The 18,791-nt window shown below is 50.9% G+C and overlaps 1 protein-coding gene across 1 annotated transcript in view; it reads right to left on the bottom strand.

The window, feature by feature from the left end:
* Positions 1-18,791, bottom strand: part of GALNT16 (polypeptide N-acetylgalactosaminyltransferase 16) — an 80,792-nt gene that overhangs the window by 21,260 nt on the left and 40,741 nt on the right. The window contains exons 2-9 of the mRNA XM_031679165.2: positions 10,671-10,828; positions 8,570-8,668; positions 7,571-7,638; positions 6,965-7,030; positions 4,768-4,889; positions 2,396-2,483; positions 828-912; positions 441-544 (exon numbers count right to left, since the gene is read on the bottom strand). Coding sequence (XP_031535025.1) covers positions 441-544; positions 828-912; positions 2,396-2,483; positions 4,768-4,889; positions 6,965-7,030; positions 7,571-7,638; positions 8,570-8,668; positions 10,671-10,828 — 790 coding nt within the window. The remainder of the gene's footprint in view (positions 1-440; positions 545-827; positions 913-2,395; positions 2,484-4,767; positions 4,890-6,964; positions 7,031-7,570; positions 7,639-8,569; positions 8,669-10,670; positions 10,829-18,791) is intronic.

Here is an 18,791-nt window from a genome sequence, read left to right as displayed (position 1 = left end):
CCAGGATTTGAACCCGTTGCTTACATTTAACCCCTATCCTCTACAGCACACCCCTACCCCCAGCTTTTCTGGTAAAGAAGCAGTCACGTGGTTAAGCTGTGGTCTCTGTTACAGTCTGTATTCTGCCCGCTCCCCCATGCCCATCTAACCATGTGGTCACAGGCTCCCCCTGACCACCTAATCTCTTTGTTGACTAGCTGTGTGGCTCTGGGCAAATTACTTGACTTCTCTGTGCCTCCGTTTCTTTACCAGGAAAATGGAGCTATAATAGCACTTACTTTAGAGAGTTACTGTGAGAATGTAACAAGTTAATGTGTGTGAAGTCCTTAGAACAGGTCCTCACATGTAGAAAGTGCTCAATCTGGGTTACTTATTCTTATTCTTATTCTTATTCTTATTCTTATTATTATTATTATTATGGCGGCTATTTCCCAACTTACCAAAATTCTCTCCTCCCCAGATGTCCATCTGGGCATCATACTTTCCCAAATGGTTAAACCAGGACTTGTCAATCACGAAGATTCCTCCAGCTATGACAGGTGTCCTGGGAGCAAGGAGAGGAAAGAGGTAACATGTGAGCTGGAGAAGCTGGACCCCTCTGGACGGCCCCAGGACCCAGGCCATTTGCCTTGGGATCTCCCCACTTGCAGAGTCACTGGGGCTGGTCTCTGGCCTCTGGCCTCTTTCTCTCCAGGGCCCAGAACAGAGTCAGCACTTAGATTGTGCACCCCCAGGAGCCCCAGGAATTGGAACGGCCACCCAGCAGCCTCCAGGGCCCCTGACTCAGAGAAAGAAGGGTTCTCTCCAGAGCCCACAGCCACTCTAACCTAATGGGCTTGGTGGGGTCTGTCCGGGCAATCTTCTGCTCAAGAGGAATCTGCTCCCACTTGAAATGCAGGCTCCAGTCGAATCCTAAGGAACAGAATGGGGTGAGGACGGGGCTCGGGCACTGCTGCTCCACCACCCCTCAGAGTCTCCCTTAATCAGAGCCCAGCTTGCAGAGGACCCTGGGCAATTTGTGCAGTCATTCCTTCATTCAGAATGAGACCCTGTCCTCAGAGGGTTTTAACCTACTGAGTAAGACAGAGACTACAAAGATAAATCAATAAATAGATAATACATCAGTCAAGGGTAAAATGTGCTAAAAAAAAGAAAAGAAAGGAGGTGTGCCCATGTTATTTTAGTAAGGGTAGTCAGGAAAGGCTCTCTGGTGAGGTGACATTTGAGTAGAGACCTGAATGAGGGACTGAACCATGCAGTTATGTGGAGAAAGGGAATTCCAGGTGGGGGAACAGCAAGTGCAAAGGTCCTGATGTGATTTCCCAAAGGAGAAAGGCCTGGCTCCCTTCAGAATCCCATTCAACCTCAAGATCTAACAAATGCCTGTGTTTTTTATTGCAAGTCTGGGCCCCGAATAGGAAATCCACTCCGTCCATCCCAGCAACGTATTCTCTAGAGCAGCCTGTCCATTCTGCAATGATGGAAATGTCTGCACTTTCCAAAATGTCCAATATGGTAGACACTGTCCCAAATGGTAGACCCTAGCCACAAATGGTTATTGAGCATTTGAAATGTGGCTAGTGCACTTTAGGAACACAATTTTGAATTTTATTTAATTTTAATTTACACTTAAATAGGCAAATGTGGCTGTTTTCTACTGTATTCTGAAGTCTAGACTTGGACAGCTGTCCGAAAGAAATACAATGCAAGCCAGAAATAAAAGTCACATATGCAATTAAAATTTTTCTGGCAGCCATATCAAAAAGAACATATGAAATTAATTTGAATAATACATTTCTAATGCAACATATCCAAAATATCATCATTTCAACATGTAATCAATATTAAAAAATTACCATAAGATATTTTACATCCTTTCATATGAGGCCTTCGAACTCTGGTGTGTATTTTATCTTACAGCACATCTCAATTCAGACTGGTCACATTTCAAGAGCTCAATAGCCAAATGCAGCTAACAGCTACTATATTCAGCCAGGTCTAGACTATTTCCAGGTGTACATGTTAGGAATCCATGCAAAGTTGAGGGCTCCCCCTCCCCGACCTGCAAGACAGTTTTCATATCATGTTCCTCTGCCAGGACTTGTGGCCATGGTCCCTGGGCTGGCCGTGTTTGAGAAGGATATGTCAAAGTTTGGGGGGAGGGAATGATAAGAGATTAGCTTGGCTCTGCTCCTGACTGTGCTAGGAGCCTGCAGCCGCCAGCTCTGATACTTTGTCCCCAATACCAGGGCTCTAGATAATCCCTTTTTCTGTAGGTAAGGGGGATGTGAGACATTTTGGCACAGCTGGGAAGAAGAACACCGAGCCAAGGCTTTGTCTGGCCTCGCCTGACTCCTTTCAGGTCTAGAGCCCCTCCCCTGGGACCTGGACCCACCTCCTCGAAGGTCAGCAGATGCAGCAAGATAAGCGAAATTATCCAGACTGATGACATCAATGATGGGGCTCACCACACGGGTGTGGTCCTAGGAGAGGACACATGAGATGGTGTGAGGCCAGGGACTCTGGGAACAAAGGCCCCACTGCCTATCCTGGGAAGAAATTCTCTCCAAGGCATGGGGCACTCAGCATTTCCTGTAAGACATGCTGCGGGCTCCTGGGAGCTGTCCTGCATCACCACATCCAGGCTCCTGAAAGGTCCCACCTGGGTCTCATGGGCACAGTGCTCTCCTAGCCTCTTCCTCTCACATCATATTGAGCCCTGCTGGGATCTCACCTCCTCACTGAAGCCCTCCCTGATTGCTGCAGGCTGAGGCTTTCTTCCTTTTTAAAGTCGCTCTCATAATTACAGTGGACATGAATCATGCGTTGCCTGAGGTAGCTCTTCTGTCGCTGCTCTGAGCTGTTGTTTTATGAATTTTCGTCCACCTTTGTACTTGTTTGAGTTGAGTCTTCCCAAATGGAACACCAGCAGCTTGAGGGCAGGGACCCTGCAGTCCCTGTGTTACCTGGGTGTCACTCTTCTCACACTTCATCCATTTCAAGGTCAGACCCACACTCCATAACCTCTCAGACACAAATCTACCTCCAAACATTGGTGGGTAATGCTGATTTTACTGAAGGTGTTATTTATTTTTTTTGAGGCAGGGAGTCGTGATTATATCGAATATCACAAGCAAAACTTCAATGCACTCTATCAGTCCTCTCTTCTCTCTCCCTCCATGGAGGGACACAGGACAGAGACTCTTCTCTCTCCTCAGTTGGTGCTGACCATCAAAATCCTCTTGTTGGCGACTTGGAATCCAGCTTTGTTCCTTAGTTCACACCCCGTCTCAGAATGACAAAAATGTGGGATGTGGCAGATCAGGGGAGACCATCCACAGTTTCTCACAGTGCTCTGTGGGGGCCTCGCCTTATCCTGTTTATAGACTTTTTGGTATGAGATATAATTCACATTTTTGTAACAGTTTTATTAGATATAATTGATATACCATAAAATTCACCATTTTAAAGGGCACAATTCAGTGGTTTGTAGTATATTCACAAGGCTGTGCCACCAGTACCTCTATCTAATTCCAGAACATTTTCGTCACCTCAATAAGAAACCCCATACCCATCAGCAGTCACTCCCCACTCCCTCCTCCCTCCAGCCCCTGGCAACCACTAATCTACTTGGTATTTCTATGGATTTGTTTATTCTGGACATCTCAGATAAATGGACTCATATAAGAAGTGGCCTTTTGTGACTGTCTTCTTTCACTTAGCATGAGGTTTTCGAAGTTTATCCATATTGTAGCATGTATCAGTACTTCATTCCTTTTTATGGCTGAATGGTATTCCATTATGTGGATAGACCACATTTTGTTTACCCTTTCATCAGCTGACAGACATTTGATTGTTTCCATGTGCTGGATATTCTGAATAATGCTGCTCTATCTGACCTCTCGTGTATAAATTCTTGTTTGGGTTATGTTTTCATTTCTCCTGGATATATACCTAGCAGTGGAATTGCTGGGTCATATGGTAATTCCATGTTAAACTTTTGAGGAGTTGCCAGACTGTTTTCCAAAGTGGCTGCACCACTTGACATTCCTACGAGCAAGGTATAAAAACTCTTTATTCATATCTTCACCAGAGCTTGCTACTGCCCCTCCTTTTGATTATAGCCATCCAAGTAGGTACCAGGTGGTGTCCCACTGTGTTTTGATTTGCATTTCTCTAATGAATTAATGTTGAGCATCTTTTCATGTGCATCTTTTCATGTGCATGTTGACCTTTTGTCTATCTTCCTTGAAGAAATGTGTGTTGAAATCCTTTGCCCATTTTTAAACTAGGTAACTTGTCTTTTTACGGTTGAGTTGTAATCACTTCATCCTTTGCTCCATGTGTCCAAATCATCCTCATTTTAGAGAACAGCAGGCATCTGGTAGGGCCCCCCTGCCCTCATCTCTCCTTGAGAACACCACCCTCTCCTCCCTCCTTCCCAGGTTTCCCAGCCTGACCTACCCCCCCCCATCATAGGACCCTGCCTCCCCCAGGGGGAAAACAACACCCATTCGGAGTCGGAGTTTTATGGCTCAGGTTTTCAGCCAATTTAATTCTCACCACAACCTGGTGGGACAAATCTGACAATTATCCCCATTTTCAGATGAGAAAGTTCAATGAGGTGAAGACACTCAGGAGGGAGCAGGCCATTTAGGCTTCCTGATCTGCCTGGCCAACTCCAGAGACCGTTCATACCCTCTCATGCCAAGAACAGAGCAGGCACAACCTGAGGGACAGAGCTTCCCCAGGGACAGACAGACTCACCTCCTTCACCCGCTGCAGCATCGGTTGCAGCCACTCGGTGTTCACTTCGCAGTGGCTGTCCAGAAAGGTGAGGACAGCAGCTGCGGCCACATCTGCCCCACGAACTCGGGACCGGATCAGCCCTGCAGTGAGAGTGGTCAGGGGTTGGTGCTGGGACTGAGCCAATTTGCTCAGCCATCCCCCTAAAGTCTCGGGGCTCTCCACCCCGGAGGGCTGAAGTTTCCTCTGAGCTATTATGATTTTACTTCACTTTGTATTTGTCATTTCTTCCTTCTCTCTTTTTCTTTCTTTCATCCATCCATCAACCACGACTCTCTGAGTGCCCTCCATGTGCCAGATCCTAGGCTCTGGGGACACACTGATGAACAGTCAAGAGTTTAGTGAACACGAGTTGCAGTGAAGGGTACATTGGTACCATAGGAGAACCAGAAACCAAAACCTTTCCCCTCCATCACTTAGGAACCTCAGGGCGGTCCATCCAGCTGCACCATCCTACGTGACATGAGAGAATCTTCTAGGCTAAGACAGGTTGGAGTTAGAATACCAGCCCCTTCACTCACCTCAGCATATTATTTAACCTCTCTGAGCCTTGGTTTTCGTACGTAGAAGATTTAGAGAGAATACTCTCTGCCTGCTGGGGACAGTGCCTGGTGCCCAGGAGGCCGGCATGTGCTAGATTCTACTCTGCTGCCACCCCGTTCCCCACAGTCACACTGAGGGCTCACCCACTGTCAAAAAATGACCTCGCTTTCGGCAGCTCCCTGGTCAGGGCTGGGGACTTGCCTGGTCAGAAGAGAGGAGGCCCAGCTGGTCCTGCCCCTGACAGAGCAGCCCCTGGTACCCTGGGAGCTGTGGGAACAACCTGACCCTAAGAGCACGGAATACAAGTTGCTTCTTGGAGAGATTTCACTGGCCACATCTCTGCCTGGCACAGTGCCTCTACCCACCTGACTATCCATCCATCTGTGCAAATGTCCATCTGTCCCATCCTTCTGCTCCACAGGGAACTATAAAGCACCTAATCATAAATTTACAACTGTGTTGTTAGCCCCAGGGAACAGCATATTCTCAAACCTAAAGGCACCTGGTGCTTGGGAGAGAGCTCTCTCTGGCTTCTTCCATTCCAATCTGAAGGTCCCCTTGGCTTGACTGGTCTTTCTTAAATACACTCATCACATCTTTTTTTCTCCCTCTCTTTCTCACCTTCTGTGGCTCCCTATACTCTGCTCTATCACGTCGAAATACCTTTCTCTGGCCTCCAAGGCCCTCTGTCATCTATCCTCACCCCACTCATTCCCTGTGCTGATCAGGCCCCATTCCCCACAGGGAAAGGAGACTAAGTAGGCGGAGGCTAAGAGGCTGGGCTCTGGGTGGGCCCCCTCCTCCGGGGTGGAATCCTAGACCCTCTATTCATCACCCCAGGCAAATTACTGAACCTTCTTAAATCTCAGTTTCTTCATCTGCAAAATGGGATAATGGGCTGTTATGATGACGTGCAAATGTAGGCAAAGCGAATGCTACAGGATGAACATGCAGGAAACGCAGGAAGGGGCTGTTAGTATTACAGGTACCCAGGCCTCACTGATGCCTTTGCTTGCGGAGTCCCCGTACCAGCAATGCCCTCCCCTGTACGCCATTCCCCTGTCTCACAACCCCCTCACCCAATCCAGACCCCTCTCTGTCACTTCCCTCTCCTTTGGCTCCCTCTCCTCCATCTCCATTCTACCCCCACATGACTATAACCAGCCCTGGCTTTGTAATAAGCTCTCCAAGGGCAGGGGCCACATTTTATACCTTTTGTGGCCCCCTAGAGTGCCGTGCACAGTTTTATGCTGTCGTCAATACTCCAAAACACCTCTTGATTGAAAGTAAGGTTACAACTGCTTTATGCTGCCCTGTGATTTTCTCAAAGCATTTAATCCTTACAATAACCATGCAGGGCAGAAAGGGTTCTATTATTATTCCCATTTTTCAGAAGAGACATCTAAGGCAGCCAGAAGTAGAGCTGCTTGCTTACAGCCATGCTGTGGTAAGGACTGACCTGGGACAGCAGAGTCTTTCCACAGACCTTTGTCCTGGCCACCAGGGATGCAGCAGGACCACACTGGCTTGGTAGGACATGATGCCAAAAGGGAGTGAGGAGGTGCAGAAGTCTAGACCAAAATGGGTCTGTGGTGAAACCCAGGGTCCAACTTACCTTCCCGCCGGTCATTGCGCAGGCACTTGACCTTGGGAATCCTGGTCAGGAGCAGACAGTCTTCAGCTGAAGGTAGAGAGAAAGAAAAGCAAGCTCATTCAGACATGGACATCAGACCACATGTGGTTTGACTGCTACCAGGACTGCCCAGGAGCTGTCCCATACCAGGTCCAGGGAAAGGGCTGGGGAAGGGAAGCGGGGAGCATGGTCATCCCTGCTGGCTAAAGAATTGCCCTGCCCCACTTCCAGACTGAGAGATGCCTGTACTTGTGGCATTACCCCCAGGGGGCGCGAGAGAGCACCAGCCGGTCACCAGTCCAACACCCGTGGAGCTAGATTGTGGCGACAATTCTCAGCAAATGGCAGCTGTAATTATGAAGGATGCTGCTGCTGTTTAATTTTTTTTTAATGTCATCTCACTGGTGTCTCATCAAAGCAACACCACTCCTTTAGCACCAGGGAGCAGAGGCAGGGAGGGCATCTAGAAAAGACTGAAGATCCTGGCAGGGAGCAGAGGTCAGCCTGTGATGGCCAGGACAACCTCAAGAGTGCCTGCCTCAGCATTCTGGGGGTGTGGAGGGGTGCAAAAAAAAAGTAGATACTTACGATCTGAACTGAAGTCATCCACTAGAATGATCTCCTGGATCAGGCTGGCAGGAGTTCGATTCAGGACACTAGAGCAGTGACAGGACAGAGGACCCTGGGTTTAGGGGCCACCTTCCACTTCCCTCTCCCCGCCACCGGCTCCCCCACTGCCCAGCTTGGGGGCCAGCACACTGGCTAGCTAACCTTCTAGGCCCTGGTCAGTGGCTGAGAAGTAGTGTATTCCTCAGGCTCCTCCAAGAACCCACTGACCCTGCTGCCTGGACCTTCAGGCACTTGTGACCCACCCCAGATGAGGGGTGGGGACTGCCCTAGTTTAGCTTTTGAGACAGGGCTTGTAGCTGCCTGGGCTTAACAAGCTTGCCTGAGGGCAATCCCTGCTGGCCCCGGAGCTGCCTGCCTGGAAGGCTAGCAAGGCTCCTCTGGCCTGATAGGTCAGGAGGAGTGTTCTCAGAAAGCTCCCCTGACCCACGCACCACCCGACTCTTCCATCCCTCCTCTTCCTTCACTCCCTGGTGAAGGAAATCTTAGCTTCTTAATCCCTGGAATACCACTAGGTACTCCACTCTGAATCCTACTCTTATCTAAAAGTTCATTAAAGAAACGGGGTAGGGGGGAGTAGACGTCAAATTTGATCCAAGGCCAAGCTTAGGAGGACAGAAGGGGCACTTCTCTCTGAGTCACTGACAGTTTCCTATCGGGCCAGCATCCATCCACCTGAGGCTTCATGTCCATCCCTGCCTCCCTCTGGCTCATGACTCCTGCCCTCATCCTGAGGATCTGACCTTGTGTTTGTGCATCACGCTAACAGCTGGTCTTCTCGCGTCTCCCTGTCCCTGATTCGCCAGCCCCAGCTTGTCTGAAAGTCAGGACTCCCCAGTGCCCACTGGTCTTCATGCCACCCAGCCACAACACCCTATCTCAGCGTCCTCTCCTACTGGGACCCAGTGGATCCCCAGGGGAGCAGCACCCCTGAGATAAGGGTTCCAGGGCGGGGCTTACCTCTTCACTGTGCGCAGGAGTGTAGAGCGGGCCTCATTGTGGAAGGTGATGATGACGCTGGTGGCCGGCAGGTCCGAAGAGTAGGACACGGAGGGGCAGCTGAGAAGAGAGCAGAGACGTCAGAGAGCAGCTCTGGGAGCATCCTCAGGGCAGGCTGGAGTCCTCTCTCTGTCCAGCCTGCTGCCTCCTGCCCCTCCATGCCCGCGCTTCATCCCTCTCGGCCGCCCAGCCTGGAGCCCTGGGAGGGAAGTCTAGGTTGGGGGATCGTTCCAGGTCTGGGTCCTCCTTACCAAAGACCTAGAGCATGAACCCCACAGGCACCGAAGTGTTTAGGAGGGCTCTGACCGTGTGCAGGCACCACACCCGCCCTAGGATCCAGCCCCGGACAAACAGATAGAATTCCCTGCCCAATGGAGCAGCCAAGAGACAAAATGGCAGAGGGGAGAAGAGGGAACACAGCCCCTCTTTTGTCTCTGACATCCTGTTGCTTCTTCCTTCTCTTCTCCTGGCTCACGACACCTGGCAGGATCCGGAGAGGAATCATCCCATCCTGCTGCTATGAATTCCTCTGTCTTGCTGCTGGCACTAACAGCCAGGCTGGCGATACCAGGCAGGTGAGCAGGCTCACTCCTCCCACCGGCCCTGGGATGCCTGGGCGGATGCTGAAGTCTCTGAGGAGACCCCAGAGGCAGTTGCGGCTGCCCACTCCCTCCCCCAGCAGCAGCTGTGTGCTCCGCCTTCTCCAGACACCACATTTTGGGCCTATTGGCTTCCCTATCCTCAGGAAAGCGAATTAAAATGATCCATCCTGCCAGCCTCCATCCCTGTCGTTTTCTGCAAATGCTTCTGTGAATGCGTTTATTCATGCTCCTGGGGCCGGAGGGAAGGCAGCCACAGAGCTGGTTTTCATGGCAATCTTCTTTATTACAATTGCTCTCCGACTATTCCAGCAGTGACTATTTTTTCATTACGGCATTCATTCCACTGACACAGCTTCCCAGGCCCACTCCTGCCCGGCGGAGCAGCCTGCTCAGGTCAGACAGGCAGGAGTTCCACCAACCTGGGACCCCTATGGGAGAAGTCCTGAGAGGCCTTAAAATAATTCTCCTTGAGAGGGGATGTGGGGGAGTGGGAGGGGCAGGGAAATTCACCACTGCCCCTAGGAAGCCAGGTGTCCTAAATGCCTGTCGTCTCAGAGGCTTGTGGCATTGGGGACAGGAGTGGACGTGGCCTGCTGAGCTGGGGAGCGCTGGGAGAAGCAGCCACCTGGGCGCCCCACCCCCGAGCACTGACCTCTAGGCCCCAGGTCTCTGTTTCTGAACTCCCCCCTCTTCTAGTGCCTGTGAAGGAGGGAGTCTGGATAGCAATGTCCATTCTCCACTTACAGAGGGGACGGAGGCGGCTGCCCTTCAGGAAAGGAGCTTAGACTGTTCGCACAGGTGAGGCAGGAAGAGGAGAGATCGAAGGTGGACACTCAGACCATTCAGACAGGGCTCTACAAGGGCCTGAACCAGGGATGGGGGCCGATGGCTTGCCCAAGGTCAGTCACTCACACTAAGCATTGTCCGCACTGGGATTAACACGGGAGGCGTCCTTGATCCCAGTCTAGGGCATCTCCTGCCTACCACACTGGACGAGCAAAGAGCAAGACTGGGAAGGATTTCTGGGAGTCGCTGTGGAAGCAGGGACAGGAAGAGAGGAAAGAAAGGAGACCAATGGGGCACCTCCTGCACAGCCCAGGCCGGGCTGGGCCCTCTTCACCTCAGGCACCACCAGCTGGGCACCAAGAACGCCAGACTCACCCCCGTTGGCCCTCCCTGTGGTCCCCTGGCTGGTCACTCTTGCCGGGACTCCAGACTGAGGTACTGAGGGGCCTCTCTGGCCCCGCTGGGACGTCTCCTTGGACTTCTCAGTCCTCAGGAGGTCCATGAAATAAAGAGGAGTCAGGAAACAACTGATGGTAAGGGTTTGAATGTCTCAAGTAGACTGAGTCTGAGGAAATCTTCCTCGTTTTTTAAATCCATGTGACTGAAAGGAAAGCCATCTGGTGTTGGTCCTTCCCTCCACCTCTCCTTCTCCACCGACACGATGGAGGCCCCACCTGTAATGGCGGGTGTCCCGGATGGGCCGGTCGGGGCTCAGCTTGTCGCTCTCCAGCTGATTGAAGGCATGCTGCCTGTAGGGGTCCTCTCCCGGCTTCAGCTGCTTGGCTGCCAGGTATGCCTTCTCATCAAAGCCTCTCGAGGGCGTTCCTGTCACCTGAGACAAAGGTCAGCATCAGAGGGGTCACAGGCAAGAAGACAAAGTAGCCACTGTGTGGTAAGACGTACTCCCAGGTGGAAGCCAATTGCATTACCTCATGTGTACCTATGAGGAGACATTACCTCCCCCATTGTACAGATGAGGAAACTGAGGCTCAAGACAGTACCTGCAGTGGGTACTGTATGGAGACAGGGAGCATGCAGGAATTCTCTGTACTTCCCACTCAATTCTGTGGGCCTAAAAATGCTCTTAAAAAAATAAAGCCTATTGTGGGGGAGGATTTAGCTCAGCAGTAGAGTGCAGGCCTAGCAGGCATGAGGTCCCGGGTTCAATCCCCAGTACCTCCATCTAAATAAATAAATAAAAACCTGAATTACCTTCCCTCATAGAAAAAAAAATTTAAAAAAATAAAGCCTATTAATAGAAAAACTCATGGTCAGAGCTAGTAAGTCCCAGGTTTCTGGATTCAAACTGTTCTAACTCTGAAACCCATGCTCTTAACCCATGTTCTTTGCTGGCTGTGGAGAAGGTGACACCCAAAACAAGGTATCCTGAAGGGACCGCCAACCAGGCTGGAGGTCACCAAGCAACCTACAGACTGGCAGTCTCCTAGGGATGAACTTGGCTTGACACTGGTCTAGGCATGTACAAGGCACCCCATCACTGAAACACCCAGGGTTTGGACAAGCTGCTGCACAGAGAACCACCTTGGAGGACAAGCAGGCCTTCACAGGCTAATTCCAAAGCTGCAAATGCACGGACAGTGATGCATCTTCTCAGGCCCTCGCACTTACTGCTGAAATAGTCTCTGTCAGGCCTACTGGGCTCCCAGTGCTAAGTGCTGGGGAGTGATGGATGATGCCGTGGCCCAGCCTCCCTCCTCTTGGCCACACCCTGCGCTGCGCTCCCATAGTCCCCTCTATGAAAGACACTGGGGAAGGACACATCTGAGATGAATGGAGGGATAGATGGATCCTGACATCTCATTATTTGAACCGCACTGCCAGCCCGATGTTCCCCAGAGAGCCTGGAAATAACATCAACTGTGAGTACATCCCGCCTCCACCCCGTCCGCCTGACCAGCAGCCCGGCTGGAGCTGTGGGCCCATGGAGGGTGGGCAAGAGCTGCCCATGCACAGAACCCCTGCAGGAGGACCCTGCCCCGGGCCTAGTCTCTAGAGGGACCGTCCCAGGAAGACAGCTGGACCTGTGGAGAGGAGACCGCTGGGTTGGGTGGTCCTGGAGAACATCCACCAGCAGCCCAAGGCCTCCACGCTCCCCTGAGAGCCTAGCTCCCAACCTCAAGGACAGGAATGTGAAGGCTCCAGGGAGTACTTATCTCCTTAAGGGCTGCCTCTCTGTAGTGTTCCCACCTCCCAGGAGCCAGTCCTGAGCTCCCTGAGGTCAGAGCCATTGGGGGAGATTTCCCCGTGTCTGCTGGGCCCAGCCTTGTGCCACACACAGACGCTTGGGATGGTGACAACGGCTGTGGCGACCGGCGGCCGTGCTGTGATATTCCGAGTTGGTGCCATGCCCGGGGCTGGACAGATCGGGCAGAGCCCCCGTGGACTTGAAATCCATTTCAGGAAAGACAGAAGGAGGGAAGGAAGGAGGGAGGGGGGAGGGGAGGGAGAACGTTCTGGCTTGAACCCTGGATTGCTAGAAGGACCCAAGCTGTCCAACTGTGAGAGTGAGAATGAGAGCCTTTGTGTCCTTCCCACGGGCGAAAAGAATGGTTGCTAACTCTGCCCCCGTCTGCCTCCTGGCCTGGGGTCAGGGAAATGGAATGCAGCCTCCAGCTGACGTTGGAGGAGCTAAAATAAGAGAAAAGTTGCAGAAACTCCCAAAGAGTATGCCACCGAATATCCCGCAAGTCAACTGAGGGAAATAATCATGTTTATTTATTTAGGACTTAAGGCCGCTCTGTGGGCTCAGGAAACCTCTGAGCCCTCATAACACACCCACCCATTGCCCAATAAACATTGATTGAGAGCCACCCATCTACTGGGCTCTGGAACACCCTTCTGCAAGTTCCAAGGATCACCTGATTCATCCTCTGTTTACGGATGCTTGAGTCCGCTCACTCATTCATTCATACACCCTTTCATTCAGCATTCATACACTATTTCATTCCTGCTGCTGTGCCAGGAAGTGGAAAGAATGCTTCTGACACTGTCCCCATCTCCAGGTTGCATCCTTCCTGCACCTCATTCAGAGCTTCCTTGGGGCTGCAGAGAATGTCCTGGAAGAGCATCTCTAGCAAAGTTCCTCTCAGGGCCTCAGAACTGAGCTAGACATCCTCAAAGAGGCTGTTAGGAAGCACCTGCTGCTCTGTCCCTCAGACCCTTAGCCTCTGATGGTCCAACCCTCCTCCGAGGTTCGACCCTTCACCTGTGACACACCTTGTGGAGGAAGGCGCCAGGGAAACGCCAGGTCCTGCTCGTTCCTGAGGTCTCAGCTCTGCTTTCACGTTGACCCAGCATCCCTAGGGTTTGGTGCTGAAACATCAGCTGGCCCTGGATACTGAGGAAGGGCAGGATGTGACCTCTGCAGGCTCTCACTTCCTCTCTCTCCAGCCCCTCCCTGGCCTCCCCCAAGTCACCGCCCAGACCTCTTCCACTCGGTGTCTAACCAGTTCACACGCCCACACCATGGGTCACTTCCCTCCAGCTCTTGAACTCTCCTTGCCCTTTGGCCCTGGTCTTTCATCCTGACACTTTCGAGCCTTTGAGTGTCCCACGGCTACCTCTAACTCAATGCCTCAAAACGAATTCTTCGTTGATCCCCAAAGTAGCTGCTTCTCCTGGGTTGCCTGCTGCAGAGATGGGCAGTCCCAGCCACCTGGTCCTCCAAGTAACAAGTCCAGGGGTCACCCCTGGGGCCCTCCTCCATGCTGCACAGCCTGATTCAAACCCTGCCCTGGGTATCCGATGCACAGACTACTAGTGCTAAATCAACAAATATGTACTGAAAGTTGAGTTTGCACAGACACTGTACAGGAAGTCGGGAGGACAGAAATAAACAAAAGTACGGCCCATACTTTTAGGAAATCTAGGAATCTAGATCAACCCTCTTTCCTCCCCCATCCCACACCAGGCCAGGCCAAAGAGGATCACGAAGAAACCCTCACCCTCGACCATAGATCACAGGGAGCACCAGAACTGGCCACGGAACCTCATCCACCCCACTCCCAGCTGGGCAGGATTCCGGCGATGGCGCAGCCACCGTACACTGGTGACCAGCGAAGGCTGCCTCCCTTCTCCCCTCATCCAAACGGGAAGTTTGTTATGCCATCCTGTTCCCCTAGCCATACTGCTTACTAAGCGTATTGGTGAGGGGTAAATGCATCCTCTGGCTCTAGGCTGCAGGACCATGAGGAGCTATATCTGGATCAGCCTGAGAGACCCAAGATCCTGGGCTGGGAGCCAGTTGGAGCCACCAGATGGGACTTGCACTGCTGCCCTTTCTGGAGGGGGTGAGGGCACTTGGGGCTGTTTGTGGAATTCTTATACCACGTGGCACTGACATCTGTGCTTTCCTTCTCTTTCTTTTCCACCAGATGGTGAGCCTCTCATCTTTGAGCTCCCAGCACCTGGCACATAGTAGGTACTGAGTGGATGTTTACTGAATAAAGGAATGAATGAGCGAGGGAATGGATGAATGAATGGATACCTAGATAGTGTCTCTGCTTTCAGCTTACTTATAATCAGCTGGGGAGAGAACCACAGCAAATAAATCAGACACAACACGTGACCTTCGGTGGCTTTCGCTCCCTCTCAGGGGACAAGCTCACAGGGGCCCAGGAGACTCTCTGAGCGGATGCCCTGTCACCTCACTGGACTCAGCTCCTACTGTTCCCCCTCCCTGGCTCTGCTCCAGTCATGGTGTCCTCCTTATGTTCCTTGAGCCTGCCAGCACCTTTCCCCTTAGCGCCTTTGCCCCTTCTGCCTTCTTTCTGGAAAGCTCTTCTCCCAAGTGTCTCCAGGGCTCCCTCCTTCACACCCCACAGGGCTCTGCTCACACCACACCTCCTCTGTGAGCCTTCCCCAACCACCATCTGTAAAACTGTGGCCTCAGCCCCACCCTCACCTTCCCTGCCCTCCTGCCCGCTTTAATCTTTCCTTCCAGCACTCAGCACCATCTGATGTTCTGTGTGTTGTTTGCTTATTTATGTTATCTTTTTGACTGCTTCTTCCCACAAGAATGTAAGCTTCACCAGGGCAGGGATTGTCTGTTTTGTTTAATGCTGGATCCCAAAGCCCAGAACAGTGCCCAACAGGACTCAAAAGCAATGGCTAATGAATACATGAGAGATGAGCTGTCATGACTGCAAGCATCCCTCTTCCCCTCCCCCCAACACACTTGGCTAACACAGAACTGAGGTGTACCAAGGAGGTGATAGGGTAGCTTTTTCTTGTCTTAGGGGGTCTCCTCACTCACATGCTCCTGGAAGGGCTGTTAATCACTGTCCTCCCATCCCACCACACAAGACCCTGGCTAAGCAGATCTTACCACTGCACCCCAGACACAGGGGACTGGTTCAGGAGCAGTCATGTGACTCAATCTGGGCCAATCAGAACCCATCCTGAGACTTCTATAAGATGAGCTCTTCTCATCAGCACTGCTAAGTTTGGGAGGTGAGAATCTTCTTTCCTATCACATGGAGAAATCTTGTCTGGAGAATGAAACCAAGAAGAAAGACTCAAAGCCAAGAGATGGAAAGAAAGAGCTCTAATGATATTGTTTGAGGTCCCTGGAGCTAATCATATCTAATCCAAATTCACTTTGGGTTTTTCCTATCTCTCTCTATCTGTCTATCTACTTACCTCCCTACTACCTACCTATCTGCATTTTTTTCCCTCTTGAACTAATCTGAGTTGCCTGTTCTTCTCTAATAACCAAAAGTTCAGAAATCAGTCCTTTGGTCCTTTCAATGAAAAGAAAATCACTCTCCAAAAGTAAGAAAGAAAAATCAAAAGCAAAAACCAACAACTGAGCCACCAATGGCAATGACACAGCATAGATGGAAGCCATCCATTCCAGGATTTTCAGGCTGGGGTCTCCGGCAACTTCAGCCAAGAGCTGGATGAGGCATTTCCAGCTTTCCCCAGCAGGCAGGGCTGTGGTCAGGCTTTGGTTGGGAAGTTCCATCTGGACCACAGTTTAAGAGACCCTTCAGTTGCCATGGCGAGGAACAAGGGCTGGGAAGATGGCTGCTGAGTGCCAGCCTGATGAGCCTCCCACAGTCCCACAGCCTCCCGCTGAGAGTTCTTGGTGAAGTTTAGGTGGCCACCTCCTACCCAGTCTGTCTCTTCTGGAAGTGCCAAATCCAGCACTTCCACATCCAATAAGGTCAATCACATCTGAAATTATTTAAGCTGAAATAATGACTCTGCTCTATAAAATGGGAAGAATTATTTCTCATCTTGGAGGCTTTTATTTTCAGTCCATCACTTCGATTAAACTTTGAAACCTGCCTGACTTGCATCCATTTTTTTCCAGCTGGATTTGCTTATTTCTTCTCAACTACTAAATTTAGGAAACAAACAGCCAAGGGGAAGGTTTAAAATAAGAAAGGAAAATATCTTCCATGTCATTTTCATCAAAAACAGTTCAACCCAAATCTCCAAGCCTTATAAACTTTTAAAATATACACGTACCCCTAAATTTTAAATTTAAACAACTCGAGTTCCTTTTAAATAACTGCTGCCCAATTTCCTTTTACTGCCAGTAAAACAGGTACCCACTGGGTTTGCCTTTCACTAAATTCGACGAAACTACAAATAAAAAGGCTCTGGTCCTATTTATGGATGGCTCCTGACTTTTTTTCCCCCTGTGTTGGCTTTAAACCCAAAACACCTGGAGAACAAAATGTGATTCCCAAGCACTCCTGAATCCCCTGGGAACAAAATCTCATCTGATGCTGTGTCCCAAGTTGAAAGACTGCCATCCATTATGAGAGCTGGGGCACAGCACATGTCACCATCTCAGAGCGCACTGTCTCAGCTTCCACCTCTCCCAAATGAAAAGTCGGGTCCCCTGGGTCTCCCTGCAAGCTGCTGGGTTCTGGGGAAGTAGCCAACCCTGCTCATACTGCCAGTGCTCCTGTCCAACCAGACAAGATGCTGGCGGTGGCACCTGGCTGGGAACCTCAGCTTGGGTACAGAGGAAACTCACCTAGGTTACCAAGAGTCTCTGAGGGGCCGCCCCAGACGTGTTCCCATCTTCATTTTCACATCACCTCAAAGGGACTTATCATAGGGGTTACAAGCCTGGGCTTTGAAATCTGATGGCCCTGGGCTAGAACACCAGTGCTAACTGTTCTCTGGCTTTGGAAAGTCACCTACCCTTTCTGAGCATGCTTCTTCATCTGGAAAATGGAGATTATGGTGAGGATTAAAGGGGATAATGTAAAACATGTTTAGCACAGTAACTGGCACATAAATTATAATTATTAATTATTATTGGCTCGCCTGCCTTTTTTACCAGTGGCTCGTCCCCGCTCCCCACATTAGAAACATCTGGGAAGATTTTTAACCACCTGATGTCCAGGCTCTACGCAAGACTGATTAAATCAGAATCTCTGGCGGTGGGGTGCAAGCACAAGGGGTTCTTAAAGCTCTCCAGGTGTTCCAATGTGTTACCAATGCTGCGCTGCTGCTTCATATGGATGCAAGATGGTGAGTGACTGCTAGTCACGGCCGCTGAAATCACAGGACCAAGAACTAGGCGGGATCTTAGAGGCCATCTCCCCTGACCCCTTGCCAGGAGCCTCACTGGATTTTTTTGGCCAGTTTTTGTACTGATCCAGGGTTTCATCAGCAGCAGAACCAACTGCAATCAGCTAGAGCCTCCAGTGTTACTATAGCAACCCCACCATGCAACACTTATGCTCACAGGCCTGGGAAGTTCTAGTTTAATTACATACTGAGGAGCACATGGTAGGGGGCTGCCTGGGAAGCACACCCTGGGCTTCCAGATAGATTTCCCACCATGCCTGACTTCTCCAGGGTGCTGATGACTGCACAGCTTTATGTGGTCTCACCAAGAAAGAGTTCCAGTGGTTCTACTGATCTCACCAAGAAAGAGGGGGGAGTGGCTAGCAAATTCTCCATTCCCTTAGGGATCTGAGCCAACCAGGGTCCTCTATTTGAGGCTGGGACAAGGCATCGGGCTCAGGCCATCTCTGCTCAGATCCAGGGATATTCTAGGCCCAATCAAGCTCTCCAGGTCTCATTTCCCATTCTCTGCCTGGCCCAGAGGCCATCTAGGGATGGAGGGATTCTGAAAGTGATCCATGCTAGGAATATGTGGTGTGATAACTCAGTTTCCCCCTGCTTATCAGTTTACCCATCTTGAGTAGAGCACTCTTGGGACTGTAAAGGGTACCAGAACCCTGCCGTCCCCTCCCAGCCACAACTGCTGCAGAGAATGAGGAAAGATTAAGCCTCTTCTATCGATACTGTCTGCTCACTGAGGGCCTGCAATGAGCTGGATGTGTTACGAGATGCTTACTTCTGTCTTTGAGTAGTCCTGCCAAATGGGTGCTCTTTTTAATCCCTATTTTACAGAGGTGGAAACTGAGGCCCAGAGAGGGAAAAATCACACATCCAAGGGCACACAGCTGCTGAGTGGTTGGGCTGGCACTGGAATTGAGGCTGTCTGGCTGCAAAGCCTAAGCACAAAGCTTCCTCTGTGTGCCTTCAGACTAGTCCTAGGCCAGATGTGCTTGGCATCCCCTTCCATCTCTGTGCCCCTCAGCTCCAAAGCAAGCTGGCCTCTGGTGCTTGGAACACGATCAGGCCCTGACAAGTGCAAGCTCGAGGTGGCCCCCTTCCTGGGCTCAGGGTTCAGAGCTTCAGTTCATGGCTCTGATGGAGACCTGCCCAGTGCTGTCATCTCTTGGCCAGACATGAGCATGGAAACCCTTCTCTGCTTACAGCTAGAAAGAACATGGAAA

The sequence above is a fragment of the Vicugna pacos genome, chromosome 6 (assembly GCF_048564905.1).
Source record: "Vicugna pacos chromosome 6, VicPac4, whole genome shotgun sequence".
Taxonomy (NCBI): domain Eukaryota; kingdom Metazoa; phylum Chordata; class Mammalia; order Artiodactyla; family Camelidae; genus Vicugna; species Vicugna pacos.
The sequence above is the reverse complement of the archived record's forward strand: the minus strand, read 5'-3'. Positions and strand labels throughout refer to the sequence as shown.